The sequence below is a fragment of the Cololabis saira genome, chromosome 23 (genome assembly GCF_033807715.1).
Source record: "Cololabis saira isolate AMF1-May2022 chromosome 23, fColSai1.1, whole genome shotgun sequence".
Taxonomy (NCBI): Eukaryota; Metazoa; Chordata; class Actinopteri; order Beloniformes; family Belonidae; genus Cololabis; species Cololabis saira.
This window is the reverse complement of record NC_084609.1, coordinates 2,107,024-2,134,724: the sequence shown is the minus strand read 5'-3', so window position 1 is coordinate 2,134,724 and position 27,701 is coordinate 2,107,024. Positions and strand designations below refer to the sequence as shown.

The window sequence follows — 27,701 nt, the reverse complement described above, 5'->3', positions numbered from 1 at the left end:
TGCCGGAGCAGCAGAACTGCGATGTAAACAAGAGGAGAAAAACATCTACATATCTTCTTATTTTTCGTCTTCTATCGAATCCTAACCGAGATAAACCCGCAGTTCGTGGGTTTAGGACGTGTTTAAACCCGCAGTTCGTGGGTTTAGGACGTGTTTTAGGACGTATTTGGATAACATTATGGACGACAGCAAGGTGGGGAGCTAACAGCTAACGGCTAATTCACCTTTTTATCTCCTAATAAGATCCAGAACTAATGATCTAATGTAGGGAATTGTTACGTAATTGGGAATTAAAAGTTGAACCAAAACGGAACCAGGGATTGTTGAGCCGCATTTTGTAATAAACGTCCAAAATGTAATAACTTGGTCATTTCATTTTGTAATAAAATGCTGCATTTTATAATAAACTGCTGCATTTTATAATAAACTGCTGCATTTTATAATAAACTGCTGCATTTTATAATAAACTGCTGCATTTTATAATAAACTGCTGCATTTTATAATAAACTGCTGCATTTTATAATAAACTGCTGCATTTTGTAATAAACTTGCGCATTTTGTAATAAAATGCCGCATTTTGAAATAAAATGCCGCATTTTATAATAAAATGCTGCATTTTGTAATAAACTGCTGCATTTTATTATGAACTGCAGCATTTTATAATAAACTGCCGCATTTTATAATAAACTGTCGCATTTTATAATAAACTGCCGCATTTTATAATAAACTGCTGCATTTTATAATAAACTGCCGCATTTTATAATAAACTGTCGCATTTTATAATAAACTGCCGCATTTTATAATAAACTGTCGCATTTTATAATAAACTGCCTCATTTTATAATAAACTGCTGCATTTTATAATAAACTGCCTCATTTTATAATAAACTGCCGCATTTTATAATAAACTGCTGCATTTTATAATAAACTGCCTCATTTTATAATAAACTGCCTCATTTTATAATAAACTGCCTCATTTTATAATAAACTGCCTCATTTTATAATAAACTGCCTCATTTTATAATAAACTGCTGCATTTTATAATAAACTGCCTCATTTTATAATAAACTGCCTCATTTTATAATAAACTGCTGCATTTTATAATAAACTTGCGAATTTTGTAATAAACTGCTGCATTTTGTAATAAAATGCTCCATTTTATAATAAACTGCTGCATTTTGTAATAAACTGCTGCATTTTATAATAAACTGCTGCATTTTATAATAAACTGCTGCATTTTGTAATAAACTTGCGCATTTTATAATAAACTACCGCATTTTATAATAAACTGCCGCATTTTATAATAAACTGCTGCATTTTATAATAAACTGCCTCATTTTATAATAAACTGCCTCATTTTATAATAAACTGCTGCATTTTATAATAAACTTGCGCATTTTGTAATAAACTGCTGCATTTTGTAATAAAATGCTCCATTTTATAATAAACTGCTGCATTTTGTAATAAAATGCCGCATTTTGTAATAAAATGCTCCATTTTATAATAAACTGCTGCATTTTGTAATAAACTGCTGCATTTTATAATAAACTGCTGCATTTTATAATAAACTGCTGCATTTTGTAATAAACTTGCGCATTTTATAATAAACTACCGCATTTTATAATAAACTGCCGCATTTTATAATAAACTGCTGCATTTTATAATAAACTGCCTCATTTTATAATAAACTGCTGCATTTTATAATAAACTTGCGCATTTTGTAATAAACTGCTGCATTTTGTAATAAAATGCTCCATTTTATAATAAACTGCTCCATTTTGTAATAAACTGCTGCATTTTGTAATATTAAATTGTACTCTTTATCGTTATTAATATATCCGATCATTTTTCTTTCGTGTAAATTCTTTGTAATTTTAATTTATTTCTATCATCTATAGATTTCTAATGGCTCATTTGTATATTTGTTCTTATAAGTATGATGTTAAATGTTATGTTAACTATAGGTGGAGGCGCCTGATAAACTCTTTGAGTTTCCGCCTCGTCCTGCACTTTAATTTGTTACTTTTATTTGTGTAATTTTTAACTGTCCAAATAGATAAATCTAAAAATCTAAATCTAAATAAATCTAATAACTTTTGCCACATTATGTAATAAGTTATTACATTCTGAGAAGATTATTACAAAATGCACTTGCAACTTTTTTATTCTCTAGAAAATGTAATAACATGGTTCATTATCTAATAACAATTCTAAAGCATAGTTGAATTGTTTGTTATCGGCCGATATAATTCCAAACTTCAAATAGGAAACTAAAGTTATATTTGGAGTTTTATACATAGATTTATTGGGCTACATAGCTCTGAGGAAAATTGCGTAAAAAACAACAAAAGTCACTCTTGTATAAATTCATTGTTAAACAAAAATAATAGGTATTATTACATAATGCACCATGTTATTACATTTCCTAGAAAATAAAAAAGTTGCAAGTGCATTTTATAATAATCTTCTCAAAATGCAATAACTTATTACATAATGTGGCAAAATTTATTACAAAATGCGGCTTGATTACAAAATGAAATGAAAAAGCTATTGCATTTTGGACGTTTATTTCAAACACGGAGGCTTGAAATCCTTGAAAGTGCTTGAATTTCAATGTTGTGTTTTCAAGGCCTGAAAAGTGCTTGAATTTTAGTTTAATTGCTTGAAATTATAACTGTGTCTTTCACAAAATTGGGGTCAGACTGTATAGTTTAGTTATTACAAGGAGAAATAAAATCAGTACAGGGTTCCTACACATTTTTCAAGGTCAAATTCAAGCACCTTTATCGCTGGGGTCAAATATCTACAGGAATATATACAGTCATAATTATTTTTTCCGCTTTCTAACACAATTATGTGCTTTGTATCGTGCTGTAAACATCTAGTTATGTTTTACAGGGTTCCTACGGGGGCTTGAAATCCATGATCGTGTTTTCAAGGCCTGAAAAGTGCTTGAATTGTAGTTTAAGTGGTTGAAATTATAACAAAATTGGGATCAGACTTTATAGTTTAGTTATTAAGGAGAAATAAAATCAGTAAGATGAAACATAACTAGATGTTTACAGAATTATATTGTTATATATTATAGTATTGGTGAATCATTTTGTTATATGTTATAATATAATATTATGTTATATTATGATATTAAGATATTATTATATGCTATTATAGTATTACATATATTACTTTATATTATATTGTGCTATATTATATCACAATATGATAATTATCTATTTATTTATTTATTTTTCAAATTAATATTCTCAATTTTTTTATTTACATTCATTATATTATAATGATGATAATAATAATAATAGTAGTACATTTTATTTATAATGCACTTTACATTACTGAGAATCTCAAAGTGCTACATTTTGATAATTAAAAAGGAAACAAAAATAATAAAATCAAGATAAGAGATAAAAGGGATAAAAAGTCAAGACGTGGTTAAAAAGAGAATAAAACAATTAAAAACGACAACTAGGGGAAAAAACAACAGCATAAACAAATATATATTATATTATATTTCCCACTACATTCAAAGTGAGATATTTCAAGCCTTTATTTGTTATAATTTTGATGATTGTGGCTCCACAGTTTATGAAAACCCCAAATAAAAAATCTCAAAATATTTGAATATTTTATTCCCAATAATTCCCAATAATGTAATAAGGTATTACATTATTGGTAAAAATGTTATTACAATATCAGTCAAGATATTTTATTACATTATTGGTGAAGCTATTACATTATTGGGTTTTATTACATTTTCGATTGAGTTAAGTGCAAATTTTATTACATTTCAGGAAATTATGACATTATAGGGAGCTACAGTCGAAATGTCGAGAAAAACAGTTGAAATGTAGAGAACATTTTTTTAATGTTGAGAAGTCGAAATGTCGAGAAAAAAGTCGAAATGTCGAGAAAAACAGTCGGAATGACGAGAAAAACAGTCGAAATGTCGAGAACATTTTTTTAATGTTGAGAAGTCGAAATGTCGAGAAAAAAGTCGAAATGTCCAGAAAAAAGTCGAAATGTCGAGAAAAACAGTCGAAATGTCGAGAAAAACAGTCGGAATGACGAGAAAAACAGTCGAAATGTCGAGAAAAACAGTCGGAATGACGAGAAAAACAGTCGAAATGTCGAGAAAAACAGTCGGAATGTCGAGAAAAACAGTCGGAATGACGAGAAAAACAGTCGAAATGTCGAGAAAAACAGTCGGAATGACGAGAAAAACAGTCGAAATGTAGAGAACATTTTTTTAATGTTGAGAAGTCGAAATGTCGAGAAAAAAGTCGAAATGTCGAGAAAAACAGTCGGAATGACGAGAAAAACAGTCGGAATGACGAGAAAAACAGTCGAAATGTCGAGAAAAACAGTCGGAATGACGAGAAAAACAGTCGAAATGTAGAGAACATTTTTTTAATGTTGAGAAGTCGAAATGTCGAGAAAAAAGTCGAAATGTCGAGAAAAACAGTCGGAATGACGAGAAAAACAGTCGAAATGTCGAGAAAAACAGTCGGAATGACGAGAAAAACAGTCGAAATGTAGAGAACATTTTTTTAATGTTGAGAAGTCGAAATGTCGAGAAAAAAGTCGAAATGTCGAGAAAAACATTCGGAATGTCGAGAAAAACAGTCGAAATGTCGAGAAAAACCTTCGAAATGTCGAGAAAAAAAGTCGAAATGTCGAGAAAAACAGTCGAAATGTCGAGAAAAACCTTCGAAATGTCGAGAAAAACAGTCGAAATGTCGAGAAAAAAAGTCGAAATGTCGAGAAAAACAGTCGAAATGTCGAGAAAAAGGTTGAAATGTCGAGAAAAAGGTCAAAATGTAGAGAACATTTTTTTAGTGCTGAGAAGTCGAAATGTCGAGAAAAAAGTCAAAATGTCAAAATTAATGTTGAAATGTTGAGAAAAAAGTTGAAATGCCGAGAAAAAAGTCAAAATTTTGTGAATAAAATTGAAATGGCAACCATAACATGATTTTTTTTTATTGGGAATTAATTATTTCGAATTAAATAATTCAGAAGTTAAACTACTGGAAGAAAAACTACTGGAAGAAAAACAAGAAAAAAGTCGTAATGTTGTGAAAAAAGTTTAAATGTTGAGAAAAAAAGTTTAAATGTTGGGTTTTATTACATTTTGGATTGAGTTAAGTGCAAATGTTATTACATTTTCAGTAAATGATGACATTACAGGGAGCTACAGTCCCTTATTTGTATTTGTGAAAGGTGTCAGCGCTGATCTAATGCCTGCTAATGTCCCGATTGTTCGCTTGTGTCCCAGATGCCGGCGGGGAAGGTGAAGAAACCCGGGAAACGCGGCCGTAAACCGGCCAAGATCGACCTGAAGGCCAAGCTGGAGCGGAGCCGGCAGAGCGCCAGGGAGTGCCGGGCCCGGAAGAAGCTCCGGTACCAGTACCTGGAGGAGCTGGTGGGGGGACGGGAGAGAGCTATCTGTGCCCTGAGGGAGGAGCTGGACATGGTGAGGACGACGGGGGGGACGACAGGGGGGACCTGGGGGGACGGGAGAGAGCTATCTGTGCCCTGAGGGAGGAGCTGGACATGGTGAGGACGACGGGGGGGACGACAGGGGGGACCTGGGGGGACGGGAGAGAGCTATCTGTGCCCTGAGGGAGGAGCTGGACATGGTGAGGACGACAGGGGGGACGACCTGGGGATGACCTGGGGGGGGATTAATTATACCCAATTAAATAATTCAGAATTAAACTGTTTTCCTCCGAGTTTAAATGGAAATAGTAATTCTGAATTGAGGTTTCCATGGAAACCACGTTTGATGGTCTTTCTCCAATTCCTCTCCAGGTCTGGGGGTTGGGAAGGTTCTGATTGGATAGGGGGGGGGACCGGAAGTTAAACTACCGGAAGTTAAACTACCGGAAGTTAAACAAGAAAAAAGAAAAAAAGTCGAAATGTCGAGAAAAAAGTAAAATTGTTGAGAAAAAAGTCGAAATGTCGAGAAAAAAGTCGAAATGTCGAGAAAAAAAGTCGAAATGTCGAGAAAAAAGTAAAATTGTTGAGAAAAAAGTCGAAATGTCGAGAAAAACAGTTGAAATGTCGAGAAAAAAGTAAAATTGTTGAGAAAAAAGTCGAAATGTCGAGAAAAAAGTCGAAATGTCGAGAAAAAAAGTCAAAATGTAGAGAAAATGTTTTTAATGTTAAAAGTGGAAATGTCGAGAAAAAAGTCGAAATGTCAAAATTAATGTTGAAATGTTGAGAAAAAAGTCAGAATTTTGTGAATAAAGTTGAAATGGCAACGATAACATGATTTTTTTAAATTCGGAATTAATTATTCCGATTTAAATAATTCAGAAGTTAAAGAAGAAAAACTACCGGAAGAAAAACAAGAAAAAAGTCGTAATGTTGAGAAAAAAGTTTATATGTTGAGAAAAAAAGTTTAAATGTTGAGAAAAAAAAGTCAAAATGTTGAGAAAAAAGTCAAATTGTCGAGAAAAAAGTCAAATTGTTGAGAAAAAAGTCGAAATGTCGAGAAAAAAGTCGAAATGTCGAGAAAAAAAGTCAAAATGTCGAGAAAAAAGTCAAAATTTTCATGAATAAAGTTGAAATGGCCACGGTTACATGATGTTTTTTAATTCGGAATTAATAATTTCGAATTAAGCTATTTTCCTTGGAGTTTACATGGAAATAGTAATTCTGAATTGAGGTTTCCATGGAAACACGTTTGATGGTCTTTCTCCAATTCCTCTCCAGGTCTGGGGGTTGGGAAGGTTCTGATTGGATAGGGGGCGGGCCGGAAGTTAAACTACCGGAAGTTAAACAAGAAAAAAGAAAAAAAGTCGAAATGTCGAGAAAAACAGTCGAAATGTCGAGATAAAGGTTGAAATGTCGAGAAAAAAAGTCAAAATGTCGAGAAAATCTTTTTAATGTTGAGAAGTCGAAATTTCGAAAAAAAAGTCAAAATGTTGAGAAAAAAGTCGAAATGTCGAGAAAAAAAGTCGAAATGTTGAGAAAAAAAGTCGAAATGTCGAGAAAAAAGTCGAAATGTCAAAATTAATGTTGAAATGTTGAGAAAAAAGTCAAAATGTCGAGAAAAAAGTCAAAATTTGTTGAAATGGCCACGGTTACATGATGTTTTTTAATTCGGAATTAATAATTCCGAATTAAGCTATTTTCCTTGGAGTTTACATGGAAATAGTAATTCTGAATTGAGGTTTCCATGGAAACCACGTTTGATGGTCTTTCTCCAATTCCTCTCCAGGTCTGGGGGTTGGGAAGGTTCTGATTGGATAGGGGGCGGACCGGAAGTTAAACTACCGGAAGTTAAACAAGAAAAAAGAAAAAAAGTCGAAATGTCGAGAAAAAAGTAAAATTGTTGAGAAAAAAGTCGAAATGTCGAGAAAAAAGTAAAATTGTTGAGAAAAAAGTCGAAATGTCGAGAAAAAAGTCGAAATGTCGAGAAAAAAAGTCGAAATATCGAGAAAAAAAGTCGAAATGTCGAGAAAAACCGTTGAAATGTCGAGAAAAACAGTCGAAATGTCGAGAAAAAAAGTAAAATTGTTGAGAAAAAAGTCGAAATGTCGAGAAAAAAGTAAAATTGTTGAGAAAAAAGTCGAAATGTCGAGAAAAAAGTAAAATTGTTGAGAAAAAAGTCGAAATGTCGAGAAAAAAGTAAAATTGTTGAGAAAAAAGTCGAAATGTCGAGAAAAAAGTAAAATTGTTGAGAAAAAAGTCGAAATGTCGAGAAAAAAGTCGAAATGTCGAGAAAAAAAGTCGAAATATCGAGAAAAAAAGTCGAAATGTCGAGAAAAACCGTTGAAATGTCGAGAAAAACTGTCGAAATGTCGAGAAAAAAAGTCGAAATGTCGAGAAAAAAAGTCGAAATGTCGAGAAAAACTGTCGAAATGTCGAGAAAAAAAGTCAAAATGTAGAGAAAATGTTTTTAATGTTAAAAGTGGAAATGTCGAGAAAAAAGTCGAAATGTCAAAATTAATGTTGAAATGTTGAGAAAAAAGTCAGAATTTTGTGAATAAAGTTGAAATGGCAACTATAACATGATTTTTTTTAATTCGGAATTAATTATTCCGAATTAAATAATTCAGAAGTTAAACTACCGGAAGAAAAATAAGAAAAAAGTCTCAATGTTGAGAAAAAAGTTTAAATGTTGAGAAAAAAAGTTGAAATGTTGAGGAAAAAAGTTGAAATGTCGAGAAAAAAGTCAAAATTTTCGTGAATAAAGTTGAAATGGCCACGGTTACATGATGTTTTTTAATTCGGAATTAATTATTCTGAATTAAATAATTCCGAATTAAACTATTTTCCTTGGAGTTTACATGGAAATAGTAATTCTGAATTGAGGTTTCCATGGAAACCACGTTTGATGGTCTTTCTCCAATTCCTCTCCAGGTCTGGGGGTTGGGAAGGTTCTGATTGGATAGGGGGCGGACCGGAAGTTAAACTACCGGAAGTTAAACAAGAAAAAAGAAAAAAAGTCGAAATGTCGAGAAAAAAGTAAAATTGTTGAGAAAAAAGTCGAAATGTCGAGAAAAAAGTAAAATTGTTGAGAAAAAAGTCGAAATGTCGAGAAAAAAAGTCGAAATGTCGAGAAAAAAAGTCGAAATGTCGAGAAAAACCGTTGAAATGTCGAGAAAAAAGTCGAAATGTCGAGAAAAAAGTAAAATTGTTGAGAAAAAAGTCGAAATGTCGAGAAAAAAGTCGAAATGTCGAGAAAAAAAGTCGAAATGTGGAGAAAAAAAGTCAAAATGTAGAGAAAATGTTTTTAATGTTAAAAGTGGAAATGTCGAGAAAAAAGTCGAAATGTCAAAATTAATGTTGAAATGTTGAGAAAAAAGTCAGAATTTTGTGAATAAAGTTGAAATGGCAACTATAACATGATTTTTTTTAATTCGGAATTAATTATTCCGAATTAAATAATTCAGAAGTTAAAGAAGAAAAACTACCGGAAGAAAAACAAGAAAAAAGTCGTAATGTTGAGAAAAAAGTTTAAATGTTGAGAAAAAAAAGTCGAAATGTCGAGAGAAAAAAGTAAAATTGTTGAGAAAAAAGTCGAAATGTCGAGAAAAAAGTCGAAATGTCGAGAAAAAAAGTCAAAATGTCGAGAAAAAAGTCAAAATTTTCGTGAATAAAGTTGAAATGGCCACGGTTACATGATGTTTTTTAATTCGGAATTAATAATTCCGAATTAAGCTATTTTCCTTGGAGTTTACATGGAAATAGTAATTCTGAATTGAGGTTTCCATGGAAACCACGTTTGATGGTCTTTCTCCAATTCCTCTCCAGGTCTGGGGGTTGGGCAGGTTCTGATTGGATAGGGGGCGGACCGGAAGTTAAACTACCGGAAGTTAAACTACCGGAAGAAAAAGTACCGGAAGTTAAACTACCGGAAGTTAAACTACCGGAAGTTAAACAAGAAAAAAGAAAAAAAGTCGAAATGTCGAGAAAAACAGTCGAAATGTCGAGATAAAGGTTGAAATGTCGAGAAAAAAAGTCAAAATGTCGAGAAAATCTTTTTAATGTTGAGAAGTCGAAATTTAGAAAAAAAAGTCAAAATGTCGAGAAAAAAGTCGAAATGTCAAGAAAAACAGTCGAAATGTCGAGAAAAAAGTCGAAATGTCGAGAAAAACAGTTGAAATGTCGAGAAAAAAGTCGAAATGTCGAGCAAAACAGTCGAAATGTCGAGAAAAAAGTCGAAATGTCAAGAAAAACAGTTGAAATGTTGAGAAAAACAGTTGAAATGTCGAGAAAAACAGTTGAAATGTCGAGCAAAACAGTCGAAATGTCGAGAAAAAAAGTCGAAATGTTCGAGAAAAAAAGTCGAAATGTCGAGAAAAAAAGTTGAAATGTCGAGAAAAAAAGTTGAAATGTCGAGAAAAAAGTCAAAATTTCGTGAATAAAGTTGAAATGGCAACGATAACATGATTTTTTTAATTTCAGAATTAATTATTCTGAATTAAATAATTCAGAAGTTAAACTACCGGAAGAAAAACTACCGGAAGAAAAACTACCGGAAGAAAAACTACCGGAAGAAAAACAAGAAAAAAGTTGAAATGTCGAGAAAAAAGTCGAAATTTTGAGAAGAAAGTCAAAATTTTCGTGAATAAAGTTGAAATGGCCAAGGTTACATGATGTTTTTTAATTCGGAATTAATTATTCCGAATTAAATAATTCCGAATTAAGCTGTTTTCCTTGGAGTTTACATGGAAATAGTAATTCTGAATTGAGGTTTCCATGGAAACCACGTTTGATGGTCTTTCTCCAATTCCTCTCCAGGTCTGGGGGTTGGGAAGGTTCTGATTGGATAGGGGGCGGACCGGAAGTTAAACTACCGGAAGTTAAAGTACCGGAAGAAAAACAAGAAAAAAGTCGAAATGTGGAGATTAATGTTGAAGTACAATTTTGACAAAAAAAAGTTGCAATGTCGAGAAAAAAGTCAAAATTTCGTGAATAAAGTTGAAATGGCAACGATTACATGATTTTTTTTAATTTGGAATTTATTATTCCGAATTAAATAATTCAGAAGTTAAACTACCGGAAGAAAAACTACCGGAAGAAAAATAAGAAAAAAGTCGTAATGTTCAGAAAAAAGTTGAAATGTTGAGAAAAAAAGTCGAAATGTCGAGAAAAAAAGTCGAAATATCGAGAAAAAAAGTCGAAATGTCGAGAAAAAAGTCGAAATGTCGAGAAAAAAAGTCGAAATGTCGAGAAAAACCGTTGAAATGTCGAGAAAAACTGTCGAAATGTCGAGAAAAAAAGTCAAAATGTAGAGAAAATGTTTTTAATGTTAAAAGTGGAAATGTCGAGAAAAAAGTCGAAATGTCAAAATTAATGTTGAAATGTTGAGAAAAAAGTCAGAATTTTGTGAATAAAGTTGAAATGGCAACTATAACATGATTTTTTTTAATTCGGAATTAATTATTCCGAATTAAATAATTCAGAAGTTAAAGAAGAAAAACTACCGGAAGAAAAACAAGAAAAAAGTTGTAATGTTGAGAAAAAAAGTTTAAATGTTGAGAAAAAAAGTCGAAATGTCGAGAAAAAAGTCGAAATGTCGAGAAAAAAAGTTGAAATGTTGAGAAAAAAGTCAAAATGTCGAGAAAAAAGTCAAAATTTTCGTGAATAAAGTTGAAATGGCCACAGTTACATGATGTTTTTTAATTCGGAATTAATTATTCCGAATTAAATAATTCCGAATTAAGCTATTTTCCTTGGAGTTTACATGGAAATAGTAATTCTGAATTGAGGTTTCCATGGAAACCACGTTTGATGGTCTTTCTCCAATTCCTCTCCAGGTCTGGGGGTTGGGAAGGTTCTGATTGGATAGGGGGCGGACCGGAAGTTAAACTACCGGAAGTTAAACAAGAAAAAAGAAAAAAAGTCGAAATGTCGAGAAAAAAGTAAAATTGTTGAGAAAAAAGTCGAAATGTCGAGAAAAAAGTCGAAATGTCGAGAAAAAAGTCGAAATGTCGAGAAAAAAGTCGAAATGTCGAGAAAAAAAGTCGAAATGTCGAGAAAAAAAGTCGGAATGTCGAGAAAAACCGTTGAAATGTCGAGAAAAAAGTCGAAATGTCGAGAAAAAAAGTCGAAATGTCGAGAAAAACCGTTGAAATGTCGAGAAAAACTGTCGAAATGTCGAGAAAAAAGTCGAAATGTCGAGAATAAAAGTCGAAATGTCGAGAAAAAAAGTTGAAATGTCGAGAAAAAAAGTTGAAATGTCGAGAAAAACAGTCGAAATGTCAAAATTAATGTTGAAATGTTGAGAAAAAAGTCAGAATTTTGTGAATAAAGTTGAAATGGCAACGATAACATGATTTTTTTTAATTCGGAATTAATTATTCCGAATTAAATAATTCAGAAGTTAAAGAAGAAAAACTACCGGAAGAAAAACAAGAAAAAAGCCGAAATGTCGAGAAAAAAGTCGAAATGTCGAGAAAAAAAGTCGAAATATCGAGAAAAAAAGTCGAAATGTCGAGAAAAACCGTTGAAATGTCGAGAAAAAAGTAAAATTGTTGAGAAAAAAGTCGAAATGTCGAGAAAAAAGTAAAATTGTTGAGAAAAAAGTCGAAATGTCGAGAAAAAAGTAAAATTGTTGAGAAAAAAGTCGAAATGTCGAGAAAAAAGTAAAATTGTTGAGAAAAAAGTCGAAATGTCGAGAAAAAAGTCGAAATGTCGAGAAAAAAGTCGAAATGTCGAGAAAAAAAGTCGAAATGTCGAGAAAAACTGTCGAAATGTCGAGAAAATGTTTTTAATGTTAAAAGTGGAAATGTCGAGAAAAAAGTCGAAATGTCAAAATTAATGTTGAAATGTTGAGAAAAAAGTCAGAATTTTGTGAATAAAGTTGAAATGGCAACGATAACATGATTTTTTTTAATTCGGAATTAATTATTCCGAATTAAATAATTCAGAAGTTAAAGAAGAAAAACTACCGGAAGAAAAACAAGAAAAAAGTTGTCATGTTGTGAAAAAAGTTTAAATGTTGAGAAAAAAAGTTTAAATGTTGAGAAAAAAAAGTCAAAATGTTGAGAAAAAAGTCGAAATGTCGAAAAAAAGTCAAATTGTCGAGAAAAAAGTCAAATTGTTGAGAAAAAAGTCGAAATGTCGAGAAAAAAGTCGAAATGTCGAGAAAAAAGTCGAAATGTCGAGAAAAAAAGTCAAAATGTCGAGAAAAAAGTCAAAATTTTCATGAATAAAGTTGAAATGGCCACGGTTACATGATCTTTTTTAATTCGGAATTAATTATTCCGAATTAAACTATTTTCCTTGGAGTTTAAATGGAAATAGTAATTCTGAATTGAGGTTTCCATGGAAACCACGTTTGATGGTCTTTCTCCAATTCCTCTCCAGGTCTGGGGGTTGGGAAGGTTCTGATTGGATAGGGGGCGGACCGGAAGTTAAACTACCGGAAGTTAAAGTACCGGAAGTTAAACTACCGGAAGTTAAACTACCGGAAGAAAAACAAGAAAAAAGTCGAAATGTGGAGATTAATGTTGAAGTACAATTTTGACAAAAAAAGTTGCAATGTCGAGAAAAAAGTCAAAATTTTGTGAATAAAGTTGAAATGGCAACGATAACATGATTTTTTTTAATTCGGAATTAATTATTCCGAATTAAATAATTCAGAAGTTAAAGAAGAAAAACTACCGGAAGAAAAACAAGAAAAAAGTCGTAATGTTGAGAAAAAAAGTTTAAATGTTGAGAAAAAAAAGTCAAAATGTTGAGAAAAAAATCAAATATTTGAGAAAAAAGTCGAAATGTCGAGAAAAAAGTCAAATATTTGAGAAAAAAGTCGAAATGTCGAGAAAAAAAGTTGAAATGTTGAGAAAAAAGTCAAAATGCCGAGAAAAAAGTCAAAATTTTCGTGAATAAAGTTGAAATGGCCACGGTTACATGATGTTTTTTAATTCGGAATTAATAATTCCGAATTAAACTATTTTCCTTGGAGTTTACATGGAAATAGTAATTCTGAATTGAGGTTTCCATGGAAACCACGTTTGATGGTCTTTCTCCAATTCCTCTCCAGGTCTGGGGGTTGGGAAGGTTCTGATTGGATAGGGGGCGGGCCGGAAGTTAAACTACCGGAAGTTAAACTACCGGAAGTTAAACTACCGGAAGAAAAACAAGAAAAAAGTCGAAATGTGGAGATTAATGTTGAAATGGCAACTATAACATGATTTTTTTTGGATTTGGAATTAATTATTCCGAATTAAATAATTCAGAAGTTAAACTACCGGAAGAAAAACTACCGGAAGAAAAATAAGAAAAAAGTCTCAATGTTGAGAAAAAACTTTAAATGTTGAGAAAAAAAGTTGAAATGTTGAGAAAAAAGTCGAAATGTCGAGAAAAAAGTCAAAATGTCGATAAAAAAGTCAAAATTTTCGTGAATAAAGTTGAAATGGCCACGGTTACATGATGTTTTTTAATTCGGAATTAATAATTCCGAATTAAACTATTTTCCTTGGAGTTTACATGGAAATAGTCATTCTAAATTGAGGTTTCCATGGAAACACGTTTGATGGTCTTTCTCCAATTCCTCTCCAGGTCTGGGGGTTGGGAAGGTTCTGATTGGATAGGGGGCGGACCGGAAGTTAAACTACCGGAAGTTAAACAAGAAAAAAGAAAAAAAGTCGAAATGTCGAGAAAAAAGTAAAATTGTTGAGAAAAAAGTCGAAATGTCGAGAAAAAAGTAAAATTGTTGAGAAAAAAGTCGAAATGTCGAGAAAAAAAGTCGAAATGTCGAGGAAAAAAAGTCGAAATGACGAGAAAAAAAGTCGAAATGTCGAGAAAAACCGTTGAAATGTCGAGAAAAAAGTCGAAATGTCGAGAAAAAAGTAAAATTGTTGAGAAAAAAGTCGAAATGTCGAGAAAAAAGTTGAAATGTCGAGAAAAAAAGTCGAAATGTCGAGAAAAACCGTTGAAATGTTGAGAAAAACTGTTGAAATGTCGAGAAAAAAAGTCAAAATGTAGAGAAAATGTTTTTAATGTTAAAAGTGGAAATGTCGAGAAAAAAGTCGAAATGTCAAAATTAATGTTGAAATGTTGAGAAAAAAGTCAGAATTTTGTGAATAAAGTTGAAATGGCAACGATAACATGATTTTTTTTAATTCGGAATTAATTATTCCGAATTAAATAATTCAGAAGTTAAAGAAGAAAAACTACCGGAAGAAAAACAAGAAAAAAGTCGTAATGTTGAGAAAAAAAGTTTAAATGTTGAGAAAAAAAAGTCAAAATGTTGAGAAAAACGTCGAAATGTCGAGTAAAAAGTCAAATTGTTGAGAAAAAAGTCGAAATGTCGAGAAAAAAGTCGAAATGTCGAGAAAAAAGTCGAAATGTCGAGAAAAAAAGTTGAAATGTTGAGAAAAAAGTCAAAATTTGTTGAAATGGCCACGGTTACATGATGTTTTTTAATTCGGAATTAATAATTCCGAATTAAGCTATTTTCCTTGGAGTTTACATGGAAATAGTAATTCTGAATTGAGGTTTCCATGGAAACCACGTTTGATGGTCTTTCTCCAATTCCTCTCCAGGTCTGGGGGTTGGGAAGGTTCTGATTGGATAGGGGGCGGACCGGAAGTTAAACTACCGGAAGTTAAACTACCGGAAGTTAAACTACCGGAAGTTAAAGTACCGGAAGAAAAACAAGAAAAAAGAAAAAAAGTCGAAATGTCGAGAAAAAAGTAAAATTGTTGAGAAAAAAGTCGAAATGTCGAGAAAAAAGTCGAAATGTCGAGAAAAAAGTCGAAATGTCGAGAAAAAAGTCGAAATGTCGAGAAAAAAAGTCGAAATGTCGAGAAAAAAAGTCGAAATGTCGAGAAAAAAAGTCGAAATGTCGAGAAAAACCGTTGAAATGTCGAGAAAAAAGTAAAATTGTTGAGGAAAAAGTCGAAATGTCGAGAAAAAAAGTCGAAATGTCGAGAAAAAAGTAAAATTGTTGAGAAAAAAGTGGAAATGTCGAGAAAAAAGTAAAATTGTTTAGAAAAAAGTGGAAATGTCGAGAAAAAAAGTCGAAATGTCGAGAAAAAAAGTCGAAATGTCGAGAAAAAAAGTCAAAATGTAGAGAAAATGTTTTTAATGTTAAAAGTGGAAATGTCGAGAAAAAAGTCGAAATGTCAAAATTAATGTTGAAATGTTGAGAAAAAAGTCAGAATTTTGTGAATAAAGTTGAAATGGCAACTATAACATGATTTTTTTTAATTCGGAATTAATTATTCCGAATTAAATAATTCAGAAGTTAAAGAAGAAAAACTACCGGAAGAAAAACAAGAAAAAAGTCGTAATGTTGAGAAAAAAAGTTTAAATGTTGAGAAAAAAAGTTTAAATGTTGAGAAAAAAAAGTCAAAATGTTGAGAAAAAAGTCGAAATGTCGAGAAAAAAGTCAAATTGTTGAGAAAAAAGTCGAAATGTCGAGAAAAAAAGTTGAAATGTCGAGAAAAAAAGTCAAAATTTTCGTGAATAAAGTTGAAATGGCCATGGTTACATGATGTTTTTTAATTCGGAATTAATAATTCCGAATTAAACTATTTTCCTTGGAGTTTACATGGAAACAGTAATTCTGAATTGAGGTTTCCATGGAAACCACGTTTGATGGTCTTTCTCCAATTCCTCTCCAGGTCTGGGGGTTGGGAAGGTTCTGATTGGATAGGGGGCGGACCGGAAGTTAAACTACCGGAAGTTAAACTACCGGAAGTTAAACTACCGGAAGAAAAACAAGAAAAAAGAAAAAAAGTCGAAATGTCGAGAAAAACCGTTGAAATGTCGAGAAAAAAGTCGAAATGTCGAGAAAAAAGTAAAATTGTTGAGAAAAAAGTCGAAATGTCGAGAAAAAAGTCAAAAAGTCGAAATGTTGAGAAAAAAAGTCGAAATGTCGAGAAAAACTGTTGAAATGTTAAAAGTGGAAATGTCGAGAAAAAAGTCGAAATGTCAAAATTAATGTTGAAATGTTGAGAAAAAAGTCAGAATTTTGTGAATAAAGTTGAAATGGCAACAATAACATGATTTTTTTTAATTCGGAATTAATTATTCCGAATTAAATAATTCAGAAGTTAAAGAAGAAAAACTACCGGAAGAAAAACAAGAAAAAAGTCGTAATGTTGAGAAAAAAAGTTTAAATGTTGAGAAAAAAAAGTCAAAATGTTGAGAAAAAAGTCGAAATGTCGAGTAAAAAGTCAAATTGTTGAGAAAAAAGTCGAAATGTCGAGAAAAAAAGTTGAAATGTTGAGAAAAAAGTCAAAATGTCGAGAAAAAAGTCGAAATGTCGAGAAAAAAAGTCAAAATGTCGAGAAAAAAGTCAAAATTTTCATGAATAAAGTTGAAATGGCCACGGTTACATGATCTTTTTTAATTCGGAATTAATTATTCCGAATTAAACTATTTTCCTTGGAGTTTAAATGGAAATAGTAATTCTGAATTGAGGTTTCCATGGAAACCACGTTTGATGGTCTTTCTCCAATTCCTCTCCAGGTCTGGGGGTTGGGAAGGTTCTGATTGGATAGGGGGCGGACCGGAAGTTAAACTACCGGAAGTTAAAGTACCGGAAGAAAAACAAGAAAAAAGAAAAAAAGTCGAAATGTCGAGAAAAAAGTCAAAATTTCGTGAATAAAGTTGAAATGGCAACGATAACATGATGTTTTTTAATTCGGAATTAATTATTCCGAATTAAATAATTCAGAACTACTGAAAGAAAAACTACCGGAAGAAAAACAAGAAAAAAGTTGTAATGTTGTGAAAAAAGTTTAAATGTTGAGAAAAAAAGTCGAAATGTCGAGAAAAAAAGTTGAAATGTCGAGAAAAAAGTCAAAATTTCGTGAATAAAGTTGAAATGGCAACGATTACATGATGTTTTTTAATTCAGAATTAATTATTCTGAATTCTTACGTCTACCGGAAGAAAAGCCAACTTACCCGCTACAACTTTGAAAAGCTCACCATTTTGATGTTTCCTGTTTCATCTGTTCTTTTAATTATTTCCAGGTCCTCCAAGCTATTTATTAAATAAATGGTCTCTGCTCTTGACCATGGAGGATTTTTAGTGCCAAAATTAAATAAATAAATACATTACAATAATTAATTAAAATGGGAATGAAATATGTCATTCATTAATGAAATATGTCAATAATTAATTAAAATACAATTCATTTTAAGTAAAAAAATATTTTTAATTATTTCAGTATTTAATTCATTAATGACACATTTAATTAAAGATTTCGTGTTGCGTGTGAATCATGAAATGTCAAACAGTCAGTTTTACTCGACTCCAACAACTTCAATCAGTTCCTCTGCTTTCCACGCTACATTAGGGCTGGGCGATATGGACCAAAAGTCATATGCATAGCATCTCTGTTAGCATCTCTGTTAGCATCTCTGTTAGCATCTCTGTTAGCATCTCTGTTAGCTTCATTTTTTTCTGAGGCAAACCCTTAAAAAACAGTCAGTTTTAATACAAAGCCTCGTGCCAAATGTCACACAGGTTCCTTTATTAACAGAGGTCTGCACAATATCAACATGTATAAAACAAATGAAATAAAAATAAACTGCCTGCATATATAAAATAAAAATGCTTCTTGAATAAAATAAAACAAATATCCCTTTCCTGCATAACAATTAAATTAAAATACACTGTGCAATTAATACAATGTAGACAGTAACAGGCAGACTTTTCCACTGAGGTTGACAGTTGTGCAAATAACAAAACATTTGTGCAAATCTCAAATAAAACATTCAAGTCAATTTGTCATAAAATAAGCTATATCAAAATCATAAAAAAAAATAAAAAAAAAACGGGCGAGGGAACGAGCAGCGTAGAAAGACCGGAATTAATTTAAAGTGGAATGAGTGGATATTTTTTTTTTCTTTTCTTTTCTTTCTTTTTTTAATTATTTTTTGTAATTATTTTTTTTATTTTTTTTTATTTTATTAATTTTTTTACGTATTTATTTTCCTTTTTTTAATTTAATTTTTTTTTAAATCTAATTTTATTTATTGTTTTCACTTTATTTTACTTTATTTGTTTTATTTCATTTATTTTTATTTTTATTTGGGTCCAGGAAAGAGCGGCATTAATTTAAAGCGGAATGAGTGTATACATTTTTTTTTATTTTTTTTATTTCTTTTATTTATTTCTTTTTTTTTTTATTGTTTTCTTATTAGGGCCCGAGCACTTGCAGTGCGAAGGCCCTATTGTATCTGTAGGAATTTTTATTATTATTAGGGCCCGAGCACCTTCAATGCGAAGGCCCTATTGTATTTGCAGGAATTTTTATTATTATTATTATTATTATTTTCCTGACAAAGTGATGGCCTTTTTGCCCCCCTTAACATGCCCAAAAAGTCACCAAATTTTGCACCCAAGTCAGGCCTGGCGAAAAATTTGATATTTAATGGTTTGCATTAATGGGCGTGGCAAAATGGCTCAACAGCGCCACCTAGAAAACTTTGTGCCTCAAGCCCCACGATACGGTTTGACGTACATGCACGAAAATCGGTACACACCTGTATCATGGCGCAACTGAAAGAAAAGTCTCTTGGCGTCATGCCCGAAACCAAACAGGAAGTCGGCCATTTTGAATTAGTCGTGTCATTTTGGCGAAATTTATGCCATTCTTTCGAAAGTTAATTCAGCCCAAACCGTAACGTGCACCCAGGTGTGTTATACATCAAAATGTGCGTCTCCATCCTGCGACAACACGCATTACTTTTCTCTTTCAAAAGCGTTACCGTGGCGACGCTAGACGCCAAAAAGCGCGCCCACCCTTCATCTGATTGGTTTGACAGAAAAAACTTTGTGCCTCAAGCCCCATAATACGGTGTGACGTACATGAAGGAAAATCGGTACACACCTGTATCATGTCCCAACTTAAAGAAAAGTCTCTTGGCGCCATGGCCTAAACCGAACAGGAAGTCGGCCATTTTGAACATTCTGAATTAATCGCGTAATTTTGGAGCAATATATGCCATTCCTTCGAGAGTTAATTCAGCCCGAACCGTATCGTGAACCCAGATGTGTTATACATCAAAATGTGCGTCTCCATCCTGCGACTACACGCATTACTTTTCTCTTTCAAAAGTGTTACCGTGGCGACGCTAGACGCCAACAAGCGCACCCCCCCTTCATCTGATTGGTCCATATTTGATAGTTCCCCAAAAGGCACCAAATTTGGCATGCAAGCCAGGCCTGGCGATGAATTTGATATTTCATGGTTTGCATTAATGGGCGTGGCAAAATGGCTCAACAGCGCCCCCTAGAAAACTTTGTGCCTCAAGCCCCACAATACGGTTTGACGTACATGCACGAAAATCGCTACACACCTGTATCATGGCACAACTTAAAGAAAAGTCTCTTGGAGCCATGGCCGAAACCGAACAGGATGTCGGCCATTTTGAATACATTGTGTCATTTTGGCGAAATTTATGCCATTCCTTCGGCAGTTAATTCAGCCCGAACCGTAACGTGCCCCCAGGTGTGTTATACATCAAAATGTGCGTCTACATCCTGCGACACCACGCATTACTTTTCTCTTTCAAAAGTGTTACCGTGGCGACGCTAGACGCCAAAAGGCGCGCCCCCCCTTCATGTGATTGGTCCATATTTGATAGTTCTACAAAAGTCACCAAATTTTGCATGCAAGCCAGACTTGGCGATACATTTGATATTTCATGGTTTGCATTAATGGCCGTGGCCTAACGGCTCAACAGCGCCCCCTGCCATAACTTTTGAATGGTTTGACATAGAGAGTCCTGGGTGGTGTCATAAGATTCTGTATGGAGTCCTTGACCTTCATTGGCATGAATTAGCCCCGCCCCTTCTTGTCATTGGTTGTCCCTTTTTTCTGCTATAACATTTTAATTGTTTGACATAGGAAGTCGTGGGTGGTGTCATCAGATTCTTTATGGAGCCCTTGACCTTCATTGGCTTAAATTAGCCCCGCCCCTTCTTCTGATTGGCTGTCCCTTTTTTCTGCTATAACTTTTGAATGGTTTTACATAGGAAGTCGTGGGTGGTGTCATGGGACTCTGTAATTAGTCCTTAAGCTTCGTTGGCCTTAATTAGCCCCGCCCCTTCTTCTGATTGGTTGTCCCGATTTTCTGCTATAACTTTGGAATGGTTTGACATAGAGAGTCGTGGGTGGTGTCATCAGATTCTGTATGGAATCCTTGACCTTCATTGGCTTGAATTAGCCCCGCCCCTTCTTCTGATTGGTTGTCCCTTTTTTCTGCTATAACTTTTCAATGGTTTGACATAGGAAGTCGTGGGTGGTGTCATTTCTGATACTTATGGGGGGCGGTGGCCGTGAGTGCGAGGGCCCGTTCATTGCTGCTTGCAGCTTTAATTATTATTATTTTTTTTCTTCTGACAAAGTGATGGCCTTTTTGCCCCCCTTAACATGCCCAAAAAGTCACCAAATTTTGCACCCAAGTCAGGCCTGGCGAAAAATTTGATATTTAATGGTTTGCATTAATGGGCGTGGTAAAATGGCTCAATAGCGCCCCCTTGAAAACTTTGTGCCTCAAGCCCCACAATACGGTTTGATGTACATGCACGAAAATCGGTACACACCTGTATCATGGGACAACTTAAAGAAAAGTCTCTTGGCGTCATGCCCGAAACCGAACAGGAAGTCGGCCATTTTGAATTAATCGTGTCACTTTGGCGCAATTTATGCCATTCCTTCGGCAGTTAATTCAGCCCGAACCGTAACGTGCACCCAGGTGTGTTATACATCAAAATGTGAGTCTCCATCCTGCGACCACACGCATTACTTTTCTCTTTCAAAAGCGTTACCGTGGCGACGCTAGACGCCAAAAGGCGCGCCCACCCTTCATCTGGTTGGTTCAGACAGAAAAAACTTTGCGACTCAAGCCCCATAATACGGTTTGATGTACATGAACGAAAATTGGTACACTCCTGTATCATGTCGCAACTAAAAGAAAAGTCTCTTGGCGCCATGGCCGAAACCGAACAGGAAGTTGGCCATTTTGAACATTCTGAATTAATTGCGTAATTTTGGAGCAATATATGCCATTCCTTCGAGAGTTAATTCAGCCCGAACCGTATCGTGAACCCAGATGTGTTATACATCAAAATGTGCGTCTCCATCCTGCGACTACACGCATTACTTTTCTCTTTCAAAAGTGTTACCTTGGCGACGTTAGACGCCAACAAGCGCACCCCCCCTTCATCTGATTGGTCCATATTTGATAGTTCCCCAAAAGGCACCAAATTTGGCATGCAAGCCAGGCCTGGTGATAAATTTGATATTTCATGGTTTGCATTAATGGGCGTGGCAAAATGGCTCAACAGCGCCCCCCGGAAAACTTTGTGCCTCAAGCCCCACAATACGGTTTGACGTACATGCACGAAAATCGGTACACACCTGTATCATGGCACAACTTAAAGAAAAGTCTCTTGGAGCCATGGCCGAAACCGAACAGGATGTCGGCCATTTTTAATAAATTGTGTCATTTTGGCGAAATTTATGCCATTCCTTCGGCAGTTAATTCAGCCCGAACCGTAACGTGCACCCAGGTGTGTTATACATCAAAATGTGCGTCTACATCCTGCGACACCACGCATTACTTTTCTCTTTCAAAAGTGTTACCGTGGCGACGCTAGACGCCAAAAGGCGCACCCCCCCTTCATGTGTTTGGTCCATATTTGATAGTTCTCCAAAAGTCACCAAATTTTGCATGCAAGCCAGATTTGGCGATAAATTTGATATTTCATGGTTTGCATTAATGGGCGTGGCCTAACGGCTCAACAGCGCCCCCTAGAATACTTTTATCTGCCATAACTTTTGAATGGTTTGACATAGAGAGTTGTGGGTGGTGTCATGGGACTCTGTAATGAGTCCTTAAGCTTCGTTGGCCTTAATTAGCCCCGCCCCTTCTTCTGATTGGTTGTCCCTTTTTTCTGCTATAACTTTTGAATGGCTTGACATAGAGAGTCGTGGGTTGTGTCATCAGATTCTTTATGGAGTCCTTGACCTTCATTGGCTTGAATTAGCCCCGCCCCTTCTTCTGATTGGTTGTCCCTATTTTCTGCTATAACTTTTTAAGGCTTTGACATAGAGAGTCGTGGGTGTTGTCATTTCTGATATGCTTATGGGGGGCGGTGGACGTGAGTGCGAGGGCCCGTTCATCGCTGCTTGCAGCTTTAATTATTAATATTATTTTTTTTTTTTTCTTCTGACAAAGTGATGGCCTTTTTGCCCCCCTTAACATGCCCAAAAAGTCACCAAATTTTTCATCCAAGTCAGGCCTGGCGAAAAATTTGATATTTAATGGTTTGCATTAATGGGCGTGGTAAAATGGCTCAACAGCGCCCCCTTGAAAACTTTGTGCCTCAAGCCCCACAATACGGTTTGACGTACATGCACGAAAATCGCTACACACCTGTATCATGGCACAACTTAAAGAAAAGTCTCTTGGAGCCATGGCCGAAACCGAACAGGATGTCGGCCATTTTGAATAAATTGTGTCATTTTGGCGAAATTTATGCCATTCCTTCGGCAGTTAATTCAGCCCGAACCGTAATGTGCACCCAGGTGTGTTATACATCAAAATGTGCGTCTCCGTCCTGTGACAACACGCATTACTTTTCTCTTTCAAATGTGTTACCGTGGCGACGCTAGACGCCAAAAGGCGGGCCCCCCCTTCATGTGATTGGTCCATATTTGATAGTTCTCCAAAAGTCACCAAATTTTGCATGCAAGCCAGGCTTGGCAATAAATTTGATATTTCATGGTTTGCATTAATGGGCGTGGCCTAACGGCTCATCAGCGCCCCCTAGAAAACTTTTCTCTGCCATAACTTTTGAATGGTTTGACATAGGAAGTTGTGGGTGGTGTCATGGGACTCTGTAATGAGTCCTTAAGCTTCGTTGGCCTCAATTAGCCCCGCCCCTTCTTCTGATTGGTTGTCCCGATTTTCTGCTATAACATTGGAATGGTTTGACATAGAGAGTCGTGGGTGGTGTCATCAGATTCTGTATGGAGTCCTTGACCTTCATTGGCCTGAATTAGCCCCGCCCCTTCTTGTCATTGGTTGTCCCTTTTTTCTGCTATAACATTTTAATTGTTTGACATAGGAAGTCGTGGGTGGTGTCATAGGACTCTGTAATGAGTCCTTAAGCTTAGTTGGCCTGAATTATACCCGCCCCTTCTTCTGATTGGTTGTCCCTTTTTCTGGTATAACTTTTTAATGGTTTGACATAGGAAGTCGTGGGTGGTGTCATGGGACTCTGTAATGAGTTCTTAAGCTTCGTTGGCCTTAATTAGCCCCGCCCCTTCTTCTGATTGGTTGTCCCTTTTTTCTGCTATAACTTTTGAATGGTTTGACATAGGAAGTCGTGGGTGGTGTCATGTCTGATATTCTTATGGGGGGGGTGGCCGTGAGTGCGAGGGCCCGTTCATCGCTGCTTGCAGCTTTAATTTTATTATTGTATCTGTAGGAATTGTTCTCGTTCTTATTTTCCTTGTTTTTATTTTTCAGACGAAATGAGGGTCTTTTTTCCCCCTAAACGTGCCCCAAAAGTCACCAAGTTTTGCACCAAGCCAGACCTGGTGATAAATGTGATATTTAATGGTTTGCATTAATGGGCGTGGCCTAACGGCTCAACAGCGCCCCCTAGAAAACTTTGTGTCTCAAGCCCCACAATACGGTTTGACGTACATGCACGAAGATCGGTACACACCTGTATCATGTCACAACTTAAAGAAAAGTCTCTTGGCGCCATGGCCCAAACCCAACAGGAAGTCGGCCATTTTGAATTAATCCTGTAATTTTGGCGCAATTTATGCCATTTCTTCGGCAGTTAATTCAGCCCGAACCGTAACGTGCACCCAGGTGTGTTATACATCACAATGTGCGTCTCCATCCTGCGACGACACGCATTACTTTTCTCTTTCAAAAGTGTTACCGTGGCGACGCTAGACGCCAAAAAGCGCGCCTGGACCAGGACCTGGTCCAGACCTGGTCCTGGTCCAGGTCCTGGACCAGGTCTCTCTGACCCCCCTCTCTCTCTCCAGTATAAGCAGTGGTGTTCTGCCATGGACCAGGGGAAGATCCCGTCGGAGATCAAGGCTCTACTGACGGCCGACGAGAAGACGAACCACGGAGGAACCAAGACGTCCAAGAGCAAGAGCCACGGGGGAGGCCACGCCCCCTAGAGCCGGGGCCACGCCCCCTGGACACGCCCCCTGCTAGAGACATGCCCCTTCAGCTGGAGACACGCCCCCTAGGGCAGGGGTCGGCAACCCGCGGCTCCAGAGCCGCATGCGGCTCTTTAGCGCCGCCCTAGTGGCTCGTGGAGCTTTTTCAGAAATTGTTTTTTTTTCAATTTTTTCTTCTTTTTTTTCTTTTCTTTTTTCTTCTTCTTTTTTTCTCCCTTTTTTCCCCTTTTTTCTTCCTTTTTCCTTTCCTTTTTAATCTCGACATTTCGACTTTTTTCTCGAAATCTTGACTTTTTTATCGAAATTTCGACTTTTTTCTTAAATTTTAACTTTTTTCTCGACATTTCCACTTTATTCACGAAATTGACTTTTTTTCTGGACATTTCAACTTTTTTCTCAAATTTAGACTTTTTTCTCGACATTTAGACTTTTTTCTCGACATTTAGACTTGGGGGGGGCACGCCCCCCTTGACACGCCCCCTAGAGACTAGAGACACGCCCCTTCCGCTTGAGAAACGCCCCCTGGAGAGAAATTATTACTCTTCCTGGTTTTACACATAAAAATATACATTTATATACAATATACAAGCCCAGAAACAATATGATCCATACTGAAGTTCCCTGCTTAAGTTAACACTTAACAGTCAAATAAAACAACATTAACAGGAATAGTAATAATGCAACATAACCTCAATAACAACATGAGATTATAGAGTAATAGTGATAATAAAATTGTGTGATAGTGTCCTATGTGTATAGAATTGTAGACATGCACCGCCGTTAAGCACAATCGTTTACCGGCGTCGGGCTGTTTGACGTTGTTTCAGTTTCTTTTAAAGCTTGCTTTAGTTTTTTCTTTAGTAATCTGTTGTGGAATATATAATATATAACTGTTCTTTGCTGTAGGAACTATAGCGCCCTCTGGTGGCCTAGAGACACGCCCCTAGACCCGCCCCTCCCGCTGGAGCCACGCCCCCTAGTTCAGGGATCGGCAACCCGCGGCTCTTTAGCGCCGCCCTAGTGGCTCCTGGAGCTTTTTCTAAAATGTTTGACCTTTTTTTTTCTCTTTCTTTTCTTTTTTCTTGTTTTTTCCTTTTTTTCTCTTTTTTCTTCCTTTTTCCTTTCCTTTTTAATCTCGACATTTCGACTTTTTTCTCAAAGTGCATAATGAATAAATAAATCTCCCCCAGTTCTAACTAATATACAAACATGCAGCTTGTGTTCCATCTTTCTAATTCTGATACTTTAAATTTTTTGCAGCTCCAGACATTTTAGTTTTTTGTGTTTTTGGCTCTAAAACATTTTGGGTTGCCGACTCCTGACATAGAGACACGCCCCCTCCAGCTAGAGCCACGCCCCCTCCCGCTAGAGCCACGCCCCCTCTCGCTAGAGCCACGCCCCCTCCAGCTAGAGCCACGCCCCTCCCGCTAGAGCCACGCCCCCTCCCGCTAGAGCCACGCCCCCTCCCGCTAGAGAGAAGTTTACCTTGTAGTAATTACTAATCCATTAGTTACTAGTAATTACTAGTACTAACTAGTACATTAGTTAGTACATTAGTCGTACAAACTAGTACTTATTAGTAATGTAATTACTAATCCATTAGTTAGTACATTAGTCGTACTAACTAGTTTATCTTGTAGCATCTTTATCTCCAGATGGTTCTGATGTTTGAAGGTTTCAGCACTTTAAGATTGTAAAAGTTCATTTTTATATGCAAATAAAACATTTAACCCTCGTTAACGAGTAATTGGATGATTATTCAACAATTAAGACGATGAAGAGGACGTAAGTGAAAAGGAAGAAAGAAGAAGAGCGAGGAATAAGAAGAACAACGAACGAGTAATAAGTGAAAAGGTTAGTGTTCTTCTTCTCTCTCATAAAAACACTGGTGCGTCAGCAAAAACAGTCCCCGGTAATTCACTTCCGTTGTGGCTTTTTTATTTGCTTCGTTGTTTTATTTTATTTGCAGCGTTTTTTTATTTTATTTGCAGCGGGTTTCTTTATATTTTCAGCGTTACTTTTATTTGCAGCAATGGCGTTTGTTTCTGTTTGCAGCGTTACTTTTATTTGCAGCAATGGCGGGTCTCGGCCACCGTTGATAAGGACAACTATTGTGCAAAAAAGAAATGTTATTTTGAAACCATGCATTGTGCAAACTCAATGAAGTTGATATTGACCTACTTTTAATAAAACACGCCATAATGACAAAGCACCACTTTCCCCCAAGATTTCCTTATTTGAATATTATATTAAGCATTTCAGTCCATTTAGCCAGTTTGATGTTATAAATAAGCAACTAAAATATTAACCATAAGCTCCTTTATTTATGACACATCTGTGCATTAAATCAGCAAAACAAAACAATCATGAAATTATAGAGAAGTTTCATCTGAAATGTAAAGTCCTCATTTAGAGATTCAAATGGAAAAAAGTTTCAGGTCAATCCTAGAAGCTAATGATGTCAACAAGTCCTCTATAAACGGAGTTTATAACAAATAATGTGACAAACATTATCATTGTGCAACACTGGCAAAAAATCTGAAGTAGAAAAAAACATCTGCAGAGAAAAAAAGGAAGAAAATTAAAAAAAAGGAAAAATAATATTAAAAAAGAGAATAAAATATTAAAAAAGAGGAAAAAAGAGAAAATAAATATTGAAAAAGGAAAAAAGAAAAAAGAGGAAGAAAATGTTTAAAAAGAGGAAAAAATATGAAAAGAAAGATGACAAAAAGAGGGGGAAAAAGATGAAAAAAAGATAAAATATTAAAAAAGAGGAAACAAGAAAAAAAGAGAAAAAATATATTAAAAAAGAGGAAAAAATTAAAAAAAAGGAAAAAAGAGGAAAAAAAGATGAAATAAGAGGAATAAAAAGGGTTAGGCAGAGATTAACATATACAAACTCTGTCCAATTAATCATTAACCAACTGAAAAGGCTACCAAGCATCTGAAACTTTTATTAATTAACAAAATGCGATATGTAAACCATGTTAGATTTGCTTACTTTGTCCGTCACGTCACTACTTTCCCCACCCTTTTTTAAAATATGA

The 27,701-nt window shown here is 35.1% G+C and overlaps 1 protein-coding gene across 1 annotated transcript; it reads left to right on the top strand.

The window, feature by feature from the left end:
• Window positions 1–26,485, top strand: crebl2 (cAMP responsive element binding protein-like 2). Its single transcript, XM_061714176.1, has 3 exons — window positions 1–193; window positions 5,287–5,484; window positions 24,511–26,485. Exons 1-3 carry the CDS (start codon window positions 179–181, stop codon window positions 24,649–24,651), a joined length of 354 nt encoding a protein of 117 aa, XP_061570160.1. The 5' UTR covers window positions 1–178; the 3' UTR covers window positions 24,652–26,485.
• The last annotated feature ends 1,216 nt before the right edge of the window (window positions 26,486–27,701 follow it).